General features: G+C 42.1%; 2 protein-coding genes across 2 annotated transcripts; both read right to left on the bottom strand.

Moving 5' to 3' along the window:
- Positions 1-13: 13 nt before the first annotated feature.
- On the bottom strand, positions 14-8,559 carry atp6v0cb (ATPase H+ transporting V0 subunit cb). Its single transcript, XM_053413229.1, has 3 exons — positions 8,210-8,559; positions 2,790-2,973; positions 14-1,516 (listed from the first exon to the last, which is right to left on the bottom strand). The coding sequence occupies exons 1-3, from the start codon at positions 8,538-8,540 to the stop codon at positions 1,312-1,314; spliced, it is 720 nt and encodes a 239-aa protein (XP_053269204.1). The 5' UTR covers positions 8,541-8,559; the 3' UTR covers positions 14-1,311.
- A 3,107-nt stretch (positions 8,560-11,666) lies between these two features.
- tbc1d24 (TBC1 domain family, member 24) lies at positions 11,667-20,915 on the bottom strand. Its single transcript, XM_053413222.1, has 7 exons — positions 20,837-20,915; positions 17,343-18,452; positions 16,424-16,582; positions 15,743-15,806; positions 15,012-15,107; positions 13,741-13,987; positions 11,667-12,816 (listed from the first exon to the last, which is right to left on the bottom strand). The coding sequence occupies exons 2-7, from the start codon at positions 18,323-18,325 to the stop codon at positions 12,662-12,664; spliced, it is 1,704 nt and encodes a 567-aa protein (XP_053269197.1). The 5' UTR covers positions 18,326-18,452; positions 20,837-20,915; the 3' UTR covers positions 11,667-12,661.
- Positions 20,916-22,157: the final 1,242 nt, after the last annotated feature.

The raw sequence follows: 22,157 nt of genomic DNA, 5'->3' as shown, positions 1-22,157 counted from the left end.
AGCCAGTCAAATCTAAGTTGGAATCTTCTTTAATTCGATCATGAAAACATTCACATCCGACACATCAGGGTAACTTCAATACCAGTGGTAATACAGGGCTGGAGATTGGTGCTTCAGGAAAACGCAGCAGCTCCATTCTCTGAAAAGTCACTCCAGATCAATCCTGACCGGTCGTTACGTGAATTCAGGCCAAACTCATTAATCTCACCAATTTCTGCTGCTACATTTGATACCATCAAGTCGTCTTGCATCATTTACACACGTACATGTGATTTAGTTTTTTTAGCAGGAACTACACGTCACACTAGCTTCTTGATCTGGAATAAATCTTCTGAAAGTAGCCTGCTCGTCAGCGTCGTAACCAACAGAACACTGAAACCCATGCAGTACTTTGAATGGCTGGAATGTGGAAGCGATGGAAGTACAGCCACAGATGAGGGGGGGGGGGGGTGAAGAAGATGGAGAGAAGATGAATTTTTTTGGGAAATTACACTTGTGAGACCCAACATGGGACGCACACACCTTTAATGCAAACAGCAGTACTACAGGAAAAACACTGAAGTTTGAGAACGGTTGCGTAATGATTAGAATACAGCTACACATAAAACTCCCACTCCACCAGCAACATACTAAAGGCAATCTTAATTACTTAACCAAGAATTACATCCAGAGGAATTCCAACCACTTATCACAATTAACCCACAGTGCATTAAATCTATCTATATAGATATTAATTTGTCTGTATATATATATATGTATAATATATCCTGGGGATTAAAGACTTTTGCTGCATTAAACAGTTCAACGAACAATTTCTTATATAAATAAAATCAGTGAAAAAAAAAATTCTTAAGTCCATACACGTTTCTCTTTACAAACAGATCCTCAAGATTAATGCAGAAATTGTGACAACTCCCAAGTCGATATGGGAGGAGAAAAACCTGTGTGGCCCTTAGGTCAGCTCTCTAAGACCTGGAGGCCGAGCTGCCTCAGCCGGCCTCGTGGCCTGAAATAAGTGGAGGGAAAAAAGGAATCTTCTTCATCAATTTGTTTTTGAAACACACACACACACGCACACACAAGACAGACAAATCACTACATTGCGCATTTACAAGTTGACTATCAAATTGGGACGACTGTACATGTTGTTGAGATAAGACCATATTTACGGAGCCGTGTATTCATTTTCCCCCACTTTCACTTCTTTCATCTTGTTGGCAGAATTTTTTTTTTACAATTATTTTGCCTCATTTTACTCTTTCTCCAGCAGCAACATAAAGGACAGATCTTTTAGTGGAGATGTTTGGGTGTTTATTTCGTGGAGAGAATGAGGGCAACGATGAGCCCGTAGAGACCCAACACTTCTGCAAAAATCAGGATGAGGATCATGCCCACAAAAAGCCTTGGCTGCTGAGCTGTGCCTCTAACGCCTGCGTCGCCCACGATGCCGATAGCGAAGCCTGCCGCCAGCCCACTGAGGCCCACGCTCAACCCAGCTCCCAGATGAAGGAAACTCCTGGAGACACACAGAGTTCAAGTAAAATTGATTAACAATTTGAACAACAGGGACAGTTTTAACCCAACATTAGAAAGTCAGAGCTCATTCATTATTTGTCGCCTCACTCATGTGGTAAAAGCTGCTCAGTTGATCACACCTCTTTGCCATAAAACCTTCTGACACGGGAAGTGCACGTAGCCTGTATACAAGGATGGACGACATGATTGTTTCCCACAAGCCGAAGCGCCTCCATTGCCAGCAGGTGACAGGATGCAGTAAAGGTTATATATACACTAGGCCCTCCTCGATGTATACTTATGTAAGTGCACTTTACTCAGGTTGTTAAACTGCAGAGGACACCAGTGCAGTCGTTGACTTGTTTAACCACTGTGGCTGTGTTCATTGTGATGAACAACTGTAAATCAGGACAACAGGGTGGTTGTAACATGTTTAAGAATTTATGATTAATGGAGCAACATCAAAGCTAGGGCAACACAGAGCATGCTTGTTAGTGTTGATATTAAATGACATTAACATCACTTGTGACTTATAGAAATCTGGAAAAGTGCCACATCAATGCTTTAGAGCAGAGGTCTTCAACAGGGGGTCCGCGACCCCTAGGGGGTCCGCAGAGGTACTGCAGGGGGGTCGCGAAATCTTTGGTTGATTAGACTATTAAAAAAAATAAATAAAATCTTCAAATTTTCCAGACAATTTCCCCCCCACAAATTTAAATGTCTCTAAATAAACATTTACATGCATCCAACACATTATGAGGCTGATAATACCCTCTGCCTGACAACCTCCATCCATCCAAGTTTAGATAAGTTGTGTGCTACCCATCAGGGTCCGACATCTCACTAATGTGGGCGTATGTGTGCCATCCATAGATGGCTTGAGGATTCACTGTCTCTTCTACATTCATGTTTAAAATAAAAACATGAATCTGTGAATTACTTTAATAGCTCAGTGTTGTATGCAAGATGTATGTTTATATATGGCAGTGGCATGGCCACCCTGTACCTTGCACATGTTTAAGTTACAAACATGAATAAATGAACCCTTGTAATATTTGATATACTATATACTATATATATATATATATATATATATATATATAGTAGGGGGTCCCTGCTCCATCTCTTGCGCAGTTTGGGGGTCCTTGGCCTGAAAAACGTTGAAGACCCCTGCTTTAGAGCTCTAATTTGCTTCTGAATGCAAAACTTGTCTGCAGTATGTGTTGACAATTCAAATAAAATGTATAAAACTCAAACCTATTAATTGAACTCACTTGTAGAGGGTGACCTTCTCTGAGATGTTGTTGGCAATCAGCACTGCTACTACCAGGCCGTAGATGGCTATGATACCCGCCATGACCACAGGGATGATGGACTTCATGATGAGCTCCGGCCTCATCACGGACATGGCGGCGATTCCCGTACCGCTCTTAGCTGTGCCATAGGCTGCTCCCAAGGCTGATGAGGAAGAGAAACAGAACGCAACTTCAGTTAACCATGAGGCCAAACAAGGCAGAAGTGAAATAAGGAATGAAGCAACAACAGAAAAAACTGTTTCTGTTCCCTCTAAAAACACAATGTGGCTTGATTTGGGGAATTTTGACAGTGTTGGAAATACCAGATCACGTTCTCTTTGACTGAAAGAGAAACTATGCAAACTAAAATAAACAAAAACAAATTTGTAGCGCCAGTTTGCGCCTAATTTCATTAAACTGCATACGCTAATTTAATTTTACAATTGACCCTTTTGCAGGGCGGCAAATGACTCGGAATGAAAAAGCCCATTAGGCCTCAGCACACCAAGACTGCTGACATCAGAAGAGAAGCGGGACCAGGGAAGGACTAGCAGAACACAATCGTGCAACATCTGCGGTGTTCTATATCCGGTTCGCACTGGTCCCATGAGTAACACTGCAATGTGATGGGGAAGGAGGGGAGCAGAAAGCTTCGTCAGCATGTTCGCTGTGTGGCCTGTGACGCCGAGGAGAAAATGTAGTGCCTCCTACGTCACACAAGGAGGAGATTGAAAGAGAAAATCAATAATCCCTCTTCTCCATTATTAGAAACTATATGTGAACAAATATAGAACAGCAGCCATCAATCAAGAACTAGTTGTAATTCTGCACATCAACAAAAACATTTGAACAGCTTCCAGGTGAATGAGAATCTCGAGCAACGCCCAACAACGACTGTCAGAGCAAGGCAGTGTGTCATGAATCAGACGTGTTAGACTAGATATCCCCCTGCCAGAGGGACACGCGTGTGTGCTTGTGTGTTTATTTCATCACCCGAAAGATAAAGGGAAAGCTTGGAGATTACACTGACCACAGTATCTAATATATTGGTCTGCACATGTATATTAAATGGGTCATCAGTTCGGCAGTACTTCCACTATGAAGGACATGCGGTATATTCTCAGAGTCGGGAGACGTTTCCCCCGCTTTCAGTTTTGTAGATGCTGCGTTGATGCTAAAAATAGCCTCAGTCCTCTGCAGGTCCTCCATCGCACTGGCAAAACATTTCATGTCTAGCTGTTACTATGTCACTTGTGAATGGCCGTTAAAGTGGCTGCATACAACAACCACTAAATCAAACATAATAGGATCAAATCATGTAAAGCAATAAGCAATTTTTTGGGAGAATGTGTTGAGCAAGCCTGACACGTTCCGGTTAATTCAAAGTCTAGCTGAGAGGCCTCGTCGATGTAATGGCAAAATAGACGATGATGTGGGTCATTTTTCAAATATGGGCAAGGTGGTCGGCCATGTCCCCAACTACATATTAGTTTATCACTCAACTGAGTTCTAAAGCATTCATTCTCTGTATATGCATTTTTCACAGAATTTTGCCTGAGTGAAGCCAAACAACCATGATAGCAACCTTAACTTCCATTGAGGGTTAGTTGCATTCCGCTGTTATATATGCTTTATATGTTGCCATTTTTTCCCCTGAGGGGGAAAATGTTATTGGAACATCTCTATTGAATATAAGCCCTGACAATCACACCAGAAAGATTGTATTTTTTTTTTACTTTTCTTTTGCTAAATTCCAACATCTTTGCTCAAGGACTAAATTGTCAAAACCAAAATGATATGGTACATCGCATCAAGCAAACTAACATCGGCACGAGGAAGCATTATTATAAACCTTAGCAATTCAGTATAAAAACTGGCCAAGATCCAAGAACAAACCTTTAATTAAACAACAATTCTTTAGAACAATATTCTAGCAACAGCGACGGTTTCCACTAAACAGCTGTTGTAGTCACTCAGCCATCCATTCTTAATAAGATACCTACAGGAAAGTTATCCTCGGGCTCCATTCTTGCTGTGTAATCTTGGCCTCACTGATGTGTGACAGGTGAGGGCTGACAGAGACTATTACACCGACATTCTGTCGTGACGATTAAAGGTTTGATTCTGTAGCAGGGCGACATCTGCAGTAGTGTGGAGGCACAACCTCTGGGTTTTAATCCTAATCCCTCAGCTTAGGTAAAGAGCTTTTTACCCCCTTTTTCTTTGTCCCTTCTCAGCAGAATATTTGATGTATGGGTTGCCCTTGTGACGCCATGTGATGTCAGAGCAGGCGGTGCCTCCAGCTTGGGAGGGGTCTGCGCGCAAAATGCCCAAGCAACAGAAAGGCGACAGATCGGCCGTGGGAAGTGAGTGAATGAGGAAGCACTGGATTTAAGGAACGAATGACACAAATCAGGAAACTCTCATGGATAAAACCATTTCCAGTCTTACAAAATAGCAAGTTAGTTGTATGTGTAAAACATGAGGCTGGATACAGGAATTAGGAGACACACCGACAAATATCAGGGAGGTCGAACATATGCACTGCCGTCACCGAGTAAAACTCTTCAAGTAACTGAAAGCATTATAAAAATAACTGCCCAAAAAGATTACTTCAAATGTCCAGTATCCTATTAATCTGCAATGTCTGGAAAAGCACACACATTTATCAGGTAATTTATCCAGGATATATGGCTTCTATATACGTTAACTGTTCCTGGCAGAGAAAGGTAACAGACAAACTCCAGTACAGCTATCATGGAAGTGTTGATGGGTTATAACACCTTGTGAGTGTCACCTGCTGTGAACCAGGGATCACTACAAGGCACCAAAGGGGTAAAAGAATGCTGCATCACCTGACACCAGAGGATCACAGCAACTTACAGTCTGTTCCAGAAAACAGACCCATTTCTTTAAATTACCCTTCTCTCATTATCAGGATAAGGAACGTTAAGTGTGTCATTGATTGACTGACAGCAGTAATCTCTAAAACGTTGTCATAGTCCCTCGGCTTGTGTCAGGCTGACGTTACAGGAGCACAAGCTACAACTGTGTGTCAGAGGCTCCATAACACACCGTAACATCGATCCTAACAAGCTGAAGCCTGAATCATCAAATGTCCCCATCCATCCCACCACTACCACAGCCCTTCTTTGTGCCAGCATGATCCCTTCCTTACTAGCTAATTCCCCAGCTGTCAGTCCTTCACCACCGCAGACCAGTACTACTATTGACCTCAGGGGACGCCGCCACCGTCATGCTGCCCTTGCCCATCGCTAGACAGTAAAACAGAGCTGACAAGAACAGGGCTGGCTTTAGCCTCCAGCTGCCGGGTAGTGTTGAATAACATAAAATCTTATAGTTTTATCATTGAAGATTTTTTTAATTGAAATATAAAACAAATCTATGACTTTTTCTAACCACTAAAGGGGCCATTTATCAATTCTATTCACAAATTTGTGAGGTTGTCATGGACAATATAATTCATATATAAGATGCTCATAAGAGTGTTGTACAAGTGTGGTTTTGTGCTGGTCATTATAAAAGAAAAATATTTTGTTAAATGTCAAAATGCCACAGATGTTCTAAGCCACGAGGTGCATGCAGTTGGAATGCTGATTGCAAAAATGCCAATAGAGCATTCTGAATGTCCATCATTCAACCATCTAAGGACTTTCCAAGAGTCTGGCGGCGCTATGAATCATCTGCACTCATGTGATGCACTTCAGAATGCTGGACATATCAGATACTGAGTTGTGCAATTGTCTCTATTCCAGATGAAAACTGAATAAGATTCTCATTGATTATACTGTTAAGTTTAAAATCAACAATGTGATTTCTAATACTTACAAATTAAATTGAAAATATGTTGCATATTGCAGTTAGAAGTGTAATTGAAATCTTCATCTTGAAATATTCTCATTGGCATATAGCAGAATGTTCTTTATGATAAAATGTGTGGAAAAAATAGCCTGTACTCTTAAATAAGCATTTGCATCTATGAATTTGTGAGAAAACTCAAGATAAGGTGGGGACAGGATCCAAGATCACATTATGTCACGAAAAAGCTCTTTATAAACACAGTATATTTCAAGGTATAATTTTCCACCAGGAATGAGCAAGTTCTGCCAAAAGGCCTCGGGATACAGTGGGTCAAACTGTAAAACTGTCATTTATCGGCTTATTGATTTCCCATTGTAACGGCATTCATCCCACCAGTGAACCCAGTCAGATGGAAGCTTTACTGGGTTGCAGTGCACATGATGTGAGGCCTACCTTGAAATAAAGGAAGACTAGGAAACCGATAAAAAAAACAGTCTCAAAGTGCAAGTTCAGTGCCACATCAGAATTACTATTTATTAACACTGATAGCAACAGTGATGTTAAATCTTTTATCGTCTGTAAAATGAGCCACAAATTGATCACTTTGGCGTTTTTATTAATAATACTCCAGACCAGTAGCAAGAAGGCAACTCCAAGTCAGAAGTCTCATCATGTGATAGTCATGTGACCTTGTGTCATTCCTTTGAGCAATAAGGAAGTTGACTAGCTGATCCTGGTTTCCAGTTTTCATTTAGGATGTAAAAATATACAGTTTTCATCATGAGATGAATCAATGTCACATCATTGATTTGACAGATAATCAATTATTGCAGAATAGCAGAACATTATACCCAGATCGATGTCAACTCAACTCATCACTGGTTCATGGTTTCTACATTAAAACTACATTACATACAAAATATCGCAGGAAAGCCAAACGATTTTTGATGTTAACCCCATTAACCCTGAATGCAGATGTGTGGTTGGTATTTTGCAGAAAATGTGAGCATCCAGCCCAAAATCATCTGCTGATTGCATCAAGCTAACACGCAGCTAGCTGCGAGGCAGTAAAAGAGGCATTTCGACAGCGTGAAGCTTTCAGATTCCGCGGTAATCACAACATGACAGAACGACCCGATCGTTTCGACTGAGTCACTGTTTTATCATGTCCGTTCAAATACAGCACTGAGCCTGTGCACAAGGGATTTACTCTACAGTCGAAGATAACTAATGTAGTCGTCATCAGCTAGCCTGGAGTGGTCTTCACTGCCTGGTAGGGAGGTAGGAAGACTGACACCCATTATCGAACAAATATTAAATAGAGACTAGCTAATAGCAAGTGAACCACAAGTCGCTAGCATCACCAGCTACGTCTGAATAAATGACAGCTCGAGATTAGCATCGCGACGTTAACCTCAGCAGAGTTAGCGGGTGGCGTTCAGCTCCAATGGAGGCACCGTGGGTGACAAGTCGAGGCACCAGCAGCGGTGAGGATGAGCAGAGGGTTCTCCACAAATCGACATTTTGTATTTAACACACAGCTCCGACATGAGAGGTGGTCGTGTTGTGATAATTACCGCTGAACACCATGGCTGCAGAGGCACCCATCACTGCGAAGAACGGAGAGTACTCGGGGGATTCGGTCGCCATTCTTCCTCGTTCGGTATAAAAAAAGATGTAAATGAATGTACAAAAGATTAACTGTTGATGGCGGGTCCGAGGAGACTTGCAGTTGGCGTAAAAGGGTATCGAAGGCCACAGTCTTGAGTTGCGGAGGGAAACCGTCTGACGCCGCCTTACAGTGTAAACGAGCGAGTCACGACTCTTCCGATAAATACCCGGCGCAGCGGCACAAAATGGCGAAGCGGAAAAAGTCACCTGACCGGCCGTACGGTGGAAACCTATCATCGGCTGCGTGTGTGTGTGGGGAGGAGACAGCACAACGGGGCTCGTTGATTAGAGCTACGCGCAAATCGCACTTATAAAACAATAGGCGTGCACAAGGGGAGTGTTTTTCATATTTGTGTTCATATTTCCTCTTTTTTAGTTTTTGAAGGTCACCCCTATCAGACATCCAGTTGGTATGCTCCGCTGCAGGCTTTCTCTTTGACACTGAGGCATTCACCCTTCAGAGGCAGAGGGATCAGATGATGGGGATAAATAAGACAAATCCAAAGAGAGAGTGTGTGTCTTCATTTATAAGAAAATCAAGACACGGGTTTCTTTCAAATGTGGAAATGCATTAAGTTAAAATTTCAGTATATGTGTGATTTATGATATAATAGAGCTGATTCAAGTCAAATCCCCAATTGTTGAGACTCCTGGTGTTGCTTATTGCATTTCTGCATTTTTGCACCAGGACTCTACCATGCAGCATGTGATGCCTCACAGTCAGCTGTGATGTGATGCAGCAGTGAGTGAGAGAATTTGAGCCTGAGTGTGTACGGTTGAGTGTGTGTGTGTGTGTGTGTGTGTGTGTGTGTGTGTGTGTTTGTGTGTTTGTGTGTGTGCGTGTAGAGGTGTGTGTGCGTGTAGAGGTGTGTGTGTGTGAGTGGTGGGGGCAGGGAGCCGAGAATCCAACCACCCCATCCCACTGTACAGCTCCCAGCTAGTGCAGGGTGGGAGATCCACACAGAGGAGGGGTTGGAGAGAGCTATAGGACACTGTGGAGGGGGAGGGGGGGGGGGGGGGGGGGGGGGGGGCAGACAGGGAGAGCTCGTGCCATCCCTATGCGTCCTCCTCTTCCTCCTCTCCCTCCTCCTCCATCCATCCTGCCTGCTCTCTCTCTCTCTGCATCACACAGGCCAGTCAGGACCAGGGAAGGACCCCTCCCCCATATCACTGTAAAGCCTCTCCAGTCAAGATGCAGTTTTTACACCAGCATCACAGGCCTCCATCCTTTCAGACACGTTACTCAGGCCAACATGTCTCTCCAGCTGCCAAATCCAAGGTTGTATTATGCAATAAGAATGGATAATTTTGAAGCAGGGATGCTGTGTGTTTCTCTGTGTGTGTGTGTGTGTGTGTGTGTGTGTGTGTGTGTGTGTGTTTGTGTGTGTGTGTTTGTGTGTGTGTGTTTGTGCGTGTGTGTGTGTGTTTGTGTGTACATGTGTGCGTGCCTGCGGTGATGATCTCAAAACAAAAAGGTCAGAAACGAATAAGTGATTTTCACTTCATTTTCTCTTTCTCTTCTGACTGAATGTGTATTGATCCAGGACTCCATTGGAAGGATATGAATGCAGCTTTCGATGCTGGGTTGCGATGGTCCTATCTGGGACATGCACTCAATAGACATTTGCAACCAGCTCATTTGCAGTACAGCCTGTACACCCACACGTTGTTATTTCCTGTTTGTTTTGGGTGGATGGGTAAAACTATAAGGTGGATGCCCTTCTCCTTGTGTGGTTATTAAACCAATGAGTTGTAATAAGTGGAGGATATAAGAGAAGAACACATTTTAAAGGCTGGTTTTGCTGACGTCATTTGAGGAAGGAAAACGGGGAACTATGATTAATTCTCAGCAGAACATGATTCAATCAACATACTGAAGATGTTCCCTAAAGAATAATTTATTGAAGAGTACAATGTAGAGCTGGACAAACAATATTCATCCTATGTGGTTCCTGAATTTTTCAGTGGATTTGATAAATATGATTATTGAACAGATTATTTTTGTACACACTCTGTGTACAGAACATACCAGGATTTATGAAGAAGAGATGTCACAGAGCCTAGAACTCTCAGGTTTGACGTTAAAGTTTCTTTCTTATTGTATTGAAGAATTCATTTTCCAGTAATTAAAAAGAAAATCAATATTTTTGGAAATCTTAAATCCTATATCAAAACCCAACTTTGCTTTATTATCATGAATTCTGCAGGACATCTAGGATTCAGTCCCTAAGGCATGTTAGTGACATGATTCCAGTGACTGGAAGATACACCCTTCTCTACATAGCAATATTCAGTCCGTGAATCCAGGCAAAATGTCAGACTCCTCCTTGTAGACTACGTCTTAATCCCCCTGTCCACAGCCCCCTTGTTGTCCTAGGGGTGGGGGCTGGTCAGGCACACTCCCACCTCAGTGTCACGTTAAACACTTAAGCATCTTACTCCTTGAGGCTGGAAAGCGTGGTTTTCAGGAGATGCGCCAGACCAACACCCAAAGGAGCAGCTAAATATAGAAGTGCATGTGCGATAAGCCGAGTGTGAATCCTGAATGAAGAGCACAGCCTTGGCAAGATGGAGTCAATACCACTATCTGTACTGCTACAGGGAATTACTCCAGCACTTTGCGATCCAAGATACTTAATTTCTTTACATGCATCCGGCCGAGCCACACCCACTGCAAATGAATTGGCTATAGAGCTTTGATGTATTAGCATAGACACAGATTTATAACAAATGCAGCGTGTGTGACGTGGGTGTTGTTAAGTAATCACTTGGATGTATTGAGCTCTGTTAGACAGCTGGAGACTAACAGCAGACGTTTTTTATAGATGTACCTGTTGGTGCATTTGACTCATTTCTGCTTAATATTTTCCACTCATGCAGCTCAGTGTCAGCTTCCACAAAGTAAGAGACGTGCACCAGACGTTCAAACTAAAATAGTCAGGGTCTGCTCAAGAGTGTGAGTAATGCAGTAGTCACAGAGTGTTTTTAACCCATATAGGTCATATGACATTTGCCACATTGTCATTTCATTCATCTGATAAATTGGATCTTAATCTATCTGAATAAAAAAAATGATGTGTAATTAAAAAACAAACAAATAAAAAAAACTTATTTTAAAATAGTAATTTCTGTATTAAGATATGACCAGTCATTTTGGGACCAGATATGCTAACTGTAACTACTTGGAGCAGAAAACAAGAAGAGGGGGATTAGAGGGTAGGATTCATGGTCAGCTGACCTTAAAAGGCATCTGGCACATTTCTGTAACAGAAATGTAACCCTCTCTCTGCAGTGACAGAGATGTGGTAGAAGCGGGAGAAAAGAATAAGTCAAGTAGACAATGAAACAAAGATGGAGTCACTCTACTGAAAGCGTATTGCTGTATTTTCACATGTAGAACACATCGATTGATGTTTCACTGGAGCACATACAAATAGGCTGTATAACTCCAACAGTGCACAGATTTGGACTTTTTTTACTATTTGCACAAGGGAAGAGGACGGAGGTAACAGGGAAAAGGGTAAAAAGAGGAGAAGGATGAGCAAACTGCATTTATCTTAACTGCTTGTAAACCAATAACACCTTGACTTTTAAGATGACTGTTATTCTATACAAAGGAGAGACTGACACTCATTTAAACGAAAACTTTCACGTATGGTGCAAAATGGCAACACTCAAACTCACCACTGATATCCACGAACATGTACCACGTTAATTAATTTAAAAGATCTCCCACGTAGTGATGGTACTTGGCAAAAGCTGCCCTGGTATAACTTTAGTCCATCTTATTGTTTCAACATTTAAAACACTTTTACTGACTTGACTTTTTCTCGTAAACCTCAGTTTATCGACATTTTCTGGTTAATGATATATTCTTAAGGACTGAGAGATAGCTGAAAGTGAATTTGGCAGAAAGTCCTAAACCACAGAACAAAAAGTACTGAAGTCAGAAATTAAAATATTGCTGCTCAGCATCAACATGAATACACAGCCGACATTAAAAGACCATCTAGATAAACCTTTATCTAGAGTTGATCTAAACACCTCCTTCATATGACTGCACGCAAAACAATTAGTATACAGTAATACAAATCTGTAAATACAAAAATAAACACAAAACCAAACAAATATATCACATTTTTTCACATGTGGAATTTGGATTAGCTGCGATAATAAATTAAAAAATAGTTAATCATATATGAATTTGTAGGACGGATGTAGTTCTGTTTACATTTATGGGTTTTCCACCTCAAATACTGCTGGACATAATCAGGATTTATGCACCTATGTGTCTATGTATGTGATATGTATGGATCAACATGAATGTGTCTTGCGTGTGTGTGTGTGTGTGCGCAGCATTATGAAGCCATGGCATCCTGGAAACCCCAAACTTCCAGCAGTGCAACTTGGAAGGTCTCTGCACACAGGGGCGGGTTGTCAAAGGTGGCGCAGCTGCCGGAGCGCCCATGGTTCAGTTCTGAGTCAATGTAAAGAGCATTGCCTTCACCTCCCCCTGGTCAAACATAAGAGCACAGAATATGTGGAAGTTAAAAGCAACGGAGAACAATGCTGCGTTTCGGCTAATGATCTAAATCTAAAACCAACCAAGTACATTGTTACATAAACATGAAAGAAAAGCTAAAATCCAACATTTACTGCATTTTAAATGTTTTAGTCGATAATGGAAAAATCCTCAACTCCACTATGTAACTGAGGACGTTTTCACCCCTGAAAGTAGAAACAGAGGTTCATACATTTGTCCCAATGTAAACATTTGATCCAGTTATTGTTGGTTACACATTGCAATTCAAGAAGTGGACAAAAAACAATTGAATGAAATATGTACTGTATGTCCTGTTATCAAAACCTACTTTGGCTGCATCTACCTGAGATTCATTGGTTTAAAGACGGGCCTCTGACTGTGTTGCCACTTCTCCAGTTTGAATGGACAATATATATGGTTATAATATATAATATATCTATATAATAAATAGCATTATGATATTGCTACCAGCATCACCAATTTCAGGACCAGTACTCAATACTAGTTTGAATTGGCCAAATGCATGTCCTCATAGTTCAAACATTATATCGCAGCGGGGAAGGCCGCAAGCTATCCTGTGAGTTGGGGCATTACCTTATCCTGAATCTACTTCTTCTATTCTTTGATGCTGTCTCAACTTCCTGAAATTGGTCCTAAAGTCAGAACTATCCAATCCTATTTCCCACGGCAAACAACTTAAAACCATGGTTAAGTTGGATCAAGACTGAGACCACCTCTTTTGGTCGGACTCACTTTTGTTTTGGACTAAACACTGAAGTCTGAAAGTCCCGACCAAACAATTTGTGTTTGAAAGCACCAATTATCTAAATTCAGCCAGTTACCATCACAAAATGCAAAATAGGCAATAATAAGATGCTTTAACAATCCACTCACCTATGATGATTGAGTCAAAGTTTCCAGCCATGAACATGGAAGTATTCCTGGAGTTAAGGTTGAAGTGGCGAGCGGAGAGGAAGGGCGACAGTTCTCCTGCAGCTTTCTCTGGCTGCTGTAAGCTATGGTTCTCAGAGTTCTGGCCTTCAGAGGACGCCGTGTCGTCTTCACCCTGGACCTTGATGGAGGAGGCCAGCTCCGGGTGGCGGATCACCACCCACTCGTAGCGCTCAATCTCTGGCTTCAGCTAACAAGGGAAACAAAGTATAGTGACTTCTACTGCACTGCAGACATCATCAAATTACACTCCAGGGCATCACACATTAATCTAGAAAGGGGGGGAGTGTGTACCTATGCCAAGGCCCTATCTTGACATCTTAAAAACAAGTTAAACAAAATAAATTCTGGATCTGTTCATTTATCTGGATCTACTGCAAATTTACTAAGTTCTTCCTAGGATCATAATCCAGCCCTCCTCAAAATTTCATGGAAATCTGATTATGTAGTTTTTACATAATCCTAACACTGAGGAAAACATAACCTTCTTGGTGGAGGTAATAAAATAGTATTGCAAATGTTATTACAAAATAAATTATCTTAAGAGTATCAGAAGAGATACTAATGTGACAACCTAGCTACTATTTTATCAATACAAAGAATATATGCCAGTAAATCCCTCCTCGCCCTCTCCAACCCTCCACCGCACATCTGATGGACATGCGTCCCTGCTGACAGCCTCTTGTGTTTGTCAGGTGTGGTGTCAGGTGAAGCCCTGGTCAGATACAGACTGGATCAGATTACAGGAGTTTCCGATGTGTGTGTTTGTTTAAGTATTAGTGTGTGAGATGATGGTATTTCCTGGTGTGCAGGCTCAGACAGCCAGCTGCTGTGCATCCCCCCAAATAGACAAGTAACTAAAGGAGATCCAGTCTCACCAAAAACTAAAGCTCAAAGCTGCACGTTCAAAAGCAAATAAAACTTAATGTAAGGTGTTTTTTACAGAGGGAGATGAGGACAAGTCAGTACGCTGAACTGTGACCCACTAGGCAGGCTTTTCAAATGGCAGCCTTGGATGCTGGATGAGGCCAGGGACACTACCTCAAGGACACAAGAAACCATAGTGGATGGTACCCTCTGGTGGTTAAAAAGTGTTACTGATCAGAAAAAATACATCTTCACTCCAATTGATCACAAGGAGTTGAGCTAAAAGGGGAAGGATTTATTTCCTGCTGAATGCAAGCTCGTAAATAAGGATAGTAAAATAAACTGACCCTAAAGACGAAGCATTCCCCTGTGCCAAAGAAACTCAATTTGTTTCCTCCTCTCTTCCGCTCCTCCCAGTCTGTGGATAGGAAGGCTCCACATACCTGTAGGCAGAAAAGGAATTAGCATGGGTAGAATCAATCTGTTGGATTTACTCATGTGCATTGGCTTTATTTTCTAAGATACTTTAAAATACAGACAATTAGCAGGTTAGTGGAGGTTTGATACACGTTGACAGAGGACAAGGACTATTTTGAAAATCAGAAAGCTTTGCTGGACCTTTCTACTTATTTAATGAAAAGCACTGACTGACTGCGTGTAGGTCAGTACCAAAAGGCTTGAATTACACTGCACACACACAACTGCTCGATTTTATAGGGTGGATTTTACTGGTCGAACTTAAGCAGGAACCATTTACTAACAGTTTCCCAATTTAACTTTCGCACCTGAAACAGGAAGTGTCTGAGACAGAAACAAGTCCATGAGAGTGACACCAACACTATTTCGTTTTGACTCAGGTTCACTAATTCTGTCCCAACCAAGGTTGAGAACATGTAGACATTCAATTTAACTCTGCATTTTGCTGTCTGTAATAACTAGGGACAATAATATGAAGTCGGCCTATTGATCCGAGCTGCATCAAAATTCACACAATTATCTGGTGTGATGACATCAGGGTGTTGTCATATCCCACGTCAGTGTCTTTGGTATTATTAATAATAATGTGTGTATTACTCACGTCTCCATCGGTGGTCCGAATGAGGAGCAGAGTGGGTTCGTAGCCTTCACAATGTGAGTAGAATCTGGAGGGAAACGTGAGCGTTTAATTCATTGCAACTCATTGAAAGCAATTCCTCAAACTGAATCCAAAGACAAAACAAGCTAAATGTTCTTTAGATCATATAGATTCACTTCTGTAAAAAGAGTGACTAAGAGGAAGGTGAAATTAAATGTGTTCTCTTATACTTAATATGTTGTTTGTTATACTTGCACTTATATTAGTACAGTTTTTACTCTTTAAATTGCTTTCAGTATGTATGTGAGTGTACCTACTAATTTCTGTGCACCCAGTCTATGACATGAAAATGAAGGAATCTATTTGAAAGTTATACAAAAAAAGAAAAAAGTTATATATTATTGTAATTGAAGCAGAAATCCCCCAAAGCAAATCAAAAGATCTTTATTAAGTTGTGTCTGTCTATTAAACCAGACAAGGAAAAAAGCACAGTGGTCTCTGCACATTTTCCTTATTTATGGTTTCGTTTCCAAGTTACAACCTTTTTTGCTTTCGGTGTTTGTTGTTTTGGTTCACAGCTTCAAATTCAAAGACCCAAAATGCTTAACAGGGTCTGAGATGTAAGTTGAGAGCAGTAGCTAAAAGCTGCATTGTTTGTATTGAGGTAAGCATTGGAGATGGTACCTGTTCAGGCTGCAACCATGGGTGGAGGTGGTGAAGACGAGTTGTGGTTGACACAGGGCAAAGCGCTCAGGGATCCACGACCAGATGTCTCGCATTTCCTTGGCGCTGACGATCTCAGAGGAGAAGGTGTCTGGGTTAAGGGCCAGCTGTACGTTTCGCCTGGAGACGCCACAAACATAGACACAGGGAGATGAAGAGGCAGCGAATGACAAAATGGTTACTGACGAATTAACCTTTGAAAATCATTAGAAGCAGATGATGGTGTGAATGTATTTATGGCAGACACGTAAGAGTCTACTGACACTAACCATACTGCTTCTGAGAGTTAGGGAATATTTGGCAAAATTAGAAAAAGATCTGGAGAGGAGCATAGAGAAGAGGACCCACCTAAAACTGTAAATGAACCAAAGCAGTGAGCACAGGAGTGGAGCGCAGACGAGACAAGATGGTGGATGGAAAAGTGCGGAGCAGACCAAACAAAATGGAAACAGAAAACATGATGTTAAACAAGGATGCAAGGGCAACATCAACCATTCTCCAAAGCATGCAGGAGTAAGAAGCTTAAAAGAAAAATATTATTGCAAACAATGAAAATGAAACTGCTCATCCCATAATCATAGTACCCCATAGTATATAGTATAAAAGAATCTAAATGGTCTAAATCAATAGTCCAGGAACTGTGACTTGCATTTAGTTAAATTCAATGTCATTCACGTGAGTAATTATAGACATATGGGTATAAACTACATCTAATGCTTTTGTCTGATATAGATGACTAGAATTCTTAGACGTGTATGGTGGTATGATTTAGTCAATGTCAATGAAGTAAGTGCACTAGATGCAGCCTGGTGTCTCAATAAAGTTTAACGTACAGATGGTCACAATTCACTATGTAAAAATAACCATTTATTGACTATACCGCTTCTGTTTGACAGTGATTCCCTTCTCCTGCAAGGACTTTTCATTTGTGAGCTGCAGCAGAGTGATCTCCTTGCGGCTAAACAGGCGGATGGAGAAGGCTTTTTCGAGCAGCTTCTCGGGTGTGACGGTGGAGGCAATGCCCTTGATGAAAGACTGAATGTCCGCCCTGACTTTGCTTGAATCCGGCTGGTTGCTCTGGCCCCCTTGGGCTCCCGCTTTGTGCTTACAGTAGAACTTGAGCAAGGCTATAGCCACACGGTAGAGAATCTTGTAGCCCTCCACTAGGTAGACGTCCAGCACCCGGACAACATGGCTGAAAGGGAGGTCTCCGAGCACCCAGCGTTGCCAGTCTGAGTAGACTTCCATCACATCCTGGGCTGTGGCTATAACTAACTTGTGGGCGGCTGTGCAGTACTTGTTGGCCAGGTCACCAAACGTCATGCATCCCGACTCATAGGCCAGGAAAGTCTGGTCCAGCAGCCGCTTGCCGGGCTCGTTGCAGGCCAGCATGCGGCTGACGTGCTCAAAACACTGAGCCTCGTCTACACTGAAGTGCAGGAGCAAAGAAGTAACAGCCGGAAGTGACGGGCAGTGGGAGATATCTGGAAACTGTCCAGCCAGGCAGTTGATAATTTGATGAGCTGATGCTACCGCCTCTGGCTTTAGGCAGTACCTTGGCAAAGGAATACCATCCACAAAGTCTGGTAGTGGGATGTGGGAGGAAGGTTTCTTAGTGGCTGAGTTTCCCATGATGTCACGATACACTTCTGCATCAGGGGTGACTGTACGACAGGGAATATCTTTGATAAGTTGATGGTAGACTTGTGCCCGTAGTTTGTGGTTTTTGGCCCAGTAACCCTGGCGGGCCATCTGCTTGAACTCTTTCAGGTCTTTGCAGTCTACCTTGGTAGGCCCGCCACTCTTGGCCAGATCCCCCATTTGGTTCAAGTCCACAAAGCTGCCATAGTCTTCTTCAGCCATGATGCTGGGAACTTGCTGGACTGCTAGAGTGTGAAGAGAGAGGAGTCACGCTGGGTTTAAAAAAAAAACTTCTGTCCTCCACACAGCAGTTAACTAGTTTATTCCTCTTCACTGCCCATGCTGGTTACTGAAAAACACAAAGGGGGAAATTACAAAATGAATGTGTATTATCATAATTGCGTTGTTATTGTTCATAGGTCTTGTTAAAATGCTAGAAATAATTTACTTTTACATATTTATTCCATTGAAGGTCATTTGAATATTCAGGGGAAAATGCGACACAGACCGGACACAGTAAATCTCTACTGTAAAGCAACATCAGCCAATTTCACTTATCAGATTAAAGATTTAGTTAAGATCTTCAGATCTGAAAGAAAGCATCTTGCATTTCATACATTTCTAAGTGAAAACTAAATCAAATAAACCCGTAGCCTGAATGGAATGCATGGCAAGACTATCTTAGTGTTGCCTTATGACACAAAACGACTTCAGATGACCTCTGATGCACAAATATTTCTCGAACAGATTCAATTATCCATGCAGAGTTAGATACTAAAGAAAGCGCCACTATTATGCAGTAATCACGTAATTTCCTGTAAGTGCTTATCCACAAGATACATGGAGAAGCATTTCCTGTGATTATTTGCTGTGTGCGATTCACAGAGTGGTAGTCGTACAATCATTAAACAATTCCACATGTTTCTCGACAAGTCACGAGAAGATGCACGTCCAAAGATCATTTGCTATATACTGAAAATAGTCATAAAATCCTCAGACCATTACACAACGCCCCTCCGAGTCACATGGAAGAGGGCACGTCCCAATTGATGCGTTTATGGTGAATCTACAGCGAGACTGCCTATCCTACTTAGAGACTATGTTTATAGAAATGTTTATTCTATCATTGAAAGTGGATGTAACTGACCTGAGGCAGATTCGATTAAGAGCAGACAAAAGAAACTTAGCAGGCCACCCCGAAATCTCAGATAACTTACTAAATTAAGCCAGTACATATAATCATACATTATCTTCTTATATACTCGGGCCATCATTAACACAAACAGGCATAGTGAGTCATTTAAAATGCTGCTGAGCGAGTTGCAAAACAAACTACCAATCCCAGTTACCATTCCCCTTTCCAGTCCTTAAACCTCAGTGCATGATATTTTAAAACAGGTCAACTTATCTCATGGAGACAATTTGAAGTAATGCTCAGCCGCTCTGTGAATCTCTGCTCCCATAGAGCAGCACAGCATAGCCACATCCCAGCTGCAGCAGCTGTGCAGCCAAGTGGAAGCCTACAAACATGGCCCCTCAAAGGTAATGCAAGTTCATCCTAAATGAGTTTAGCCTACTTAGCTAATTTGGCGAATGCATACGTATTTAGGTCTTTACTACAGTAAACTGACAGTATAGGTACACCAATGGACTGTAAGAGTATCTATCAACTCTCACAAGGATGCATCATCCATTTAAAATATTACATTGGTACTGGCAGGATTGACAAATTTATTTTCATATCATATTGAATACTATCGTCTCTCCACTCTGTGTGTGTATGTGTGTGTATGTATATACACAATTTGTATTATTGGGATTTATAATCAAACATCAATAATATATGCAGAAAATACAATATACATCCTTATGCTTTCATCCTGTATTTGTCTCTACTTACAATATCCCATCTGTGGTGAAAGCTGTAGATCATCTACATATACTCTGCATTTTATTTATGTATTATATCTGAGCCAGGTCCTGCTCGGTTCTGGACAATCTGCTGCTGTCACAAGTGAACCTCCCTGGACATGGACCTTATCTCAAAGTGTATCTCATCTCTTGTGTTTTCCTTGTGCCTCTGCAGACTGTACAGCTTCAGGTAAGGCAGCAGCAGCTGACTGAAGGATGGCAGTTTGATGTCTGATGAGCAGATGCAGACATTAGCACACAGGAGGCTAACGCGTCGCCTCAGGTAACGGTGCAGTGTTTGCAGGTGCAGCTGAGTCAACCCACACCGAACTGACTTGACATGCAAGCGGATCAGCTCAAACTGTCCTTTCAGTCCATTAACATATTAACGAGCAGCCCAGATGACAGCGGCTGAAAAAGCATTCAGCACTAAAGCTGTCAAGTTAGCATTGCTAACGTTAGCTAGCCGCGGGGCTGCTCCTGTCAGTGAGCGACAGGGGCTAACGAGACCTCCGGCAGAAAACTAGAGGACCATGCACACATGGAAATACACTGAGAGGACACGACAGGTAAATTAACAGTAAAGCACAGCCAAGCTAACAGCGCTACACCAGCTAGCATACACATTACCAGCCACACGTCAACGTAGGACGTGTTCTGCGGGAGATAGTTACAGATGTCAGCTTTAATAATGAGACATTATGCTTTTAAAACACAGAGACCACAGCCGGGAACCACACGACACGACCTCCACTGCACCTCCACCGCAGACTGACAGGTGGAAGAGCAGCGGTCCACGAACACAGCGAGGGTTTCTCTTACCTGGACGCGAGATGTCTTGAGACGTGAAGCGGCACTCATGTTGGAAGGTCTCGAGCATGCGCACTGGCCTCAGCCCCGCGTCCAGCTGCAGCCACCGACCCTGGAGACCACGCCCAGCACAGGAGAGGAATCCAGATGTGACCGTCACCCGCACCCGTACCCCGAACGACTCACATCTGGATTTAAAGTACACTGAAGCTTCGAAGTAGTTCATCAAATGTATCTAAATGAAAAGTTGGTAAATCCCCTCAGATTGAACTACGAGATAAATTTGCCAGTTTTACATGAGAGGTGCTCGATATAAATTCTACGATTCCTTGCAGTTGTGTTGTCTCATTGTGTGTTGTTCACAGTTAAGGTTCGTATCAAACAAAGGTATCCCTGTGAAATATGCAACTGTCTTCCTTGTGATATCTAACTCTAAAGACAGGCAGCAAGTAAAACATTTCTAATTGTCTTTTGTAAAAAAGTCTCTGGCTACCAATAAAAAAGGAAAATAAATGTACAACCACTTACCTGGCTCCCTCTTCAGAAAACAGCTCAAGGCCTTTCGAGACCGTCAGTGAAGACAACCGACAGGATCCCAGATTAAAATATGTAAATGAAATGAAAAAGCATGAGTGTGTAAAGGATGGTGTCCACATGTGGTCAATACAATATCAAAGCTATCAAACGATATATGAAACACAAATTCTACTGATATATCAGGATTACAGCCCAAATGTCATACTGTATGTATTAATATCAGCTTCTTATTTCCCCTACAGTCATCCACAGTGAGTTGTCAGAGCACCACAAAATACTAAAACCACCAGAAGTATGTTGCTGTCTTATTTTACACCAAAGCAAACTAACCCATTCATTTCTAAGGCGTTCCTCCATAAGGTTATGCGACACTTTTCTGACCGTGGAGAGGCTTCACGGCAGATCACAGCATCCGATTTGACTTGTTTACTTCAGTCTCGCTCTCTCAATCGAGTGATGGTACCGGGACAGGACAGTAAGTGCTGAAGCAAGGGCAACAAGGTCGCCTTTGTGCAGCTTCTCAAAGCAGCCACCAAAACAACTGGCCAACACATGACACTTATTATTGATAATTGAATCGTGGAGCCGCCATTGCCTTCCAGTGAAATGTTTTTTTTCATGAACAGCCTGATGTTTTCATGTCCTCGTCTGGGATAGCGGAGGAGACTTAAGCCTTGGCTGCAAAGTGCGTGACATCAGACATTTTTTGATGTCCCTTAGCTGACCGTAATAGAACCTACAAATACTACAAGATAAATCCATACATCTCAAAAATAACTGTGGTGGTCATATCTGT

This window comes from Pleuronectes platessa, chromosome 21 (genome assembly GCF_947347685.1).
Source record: "Pleuronectes platessa chromosome 21, fPlePla1.1, whole genome shotgun sequence".
NCBI classification, from domain to species: domain Eukaryota; kingdom Metazoa; phylum Chordata; class Actinopteri; order Pleuronectiformes; family Pleuronectidae; genus Pleuronectes; species Pleuronectes platessa.
The sequence above is the reverse complement of the archived record's forward strand: the minus strand, read 5'-3'. Positions and strand labels throughout refer to the sequence as shown.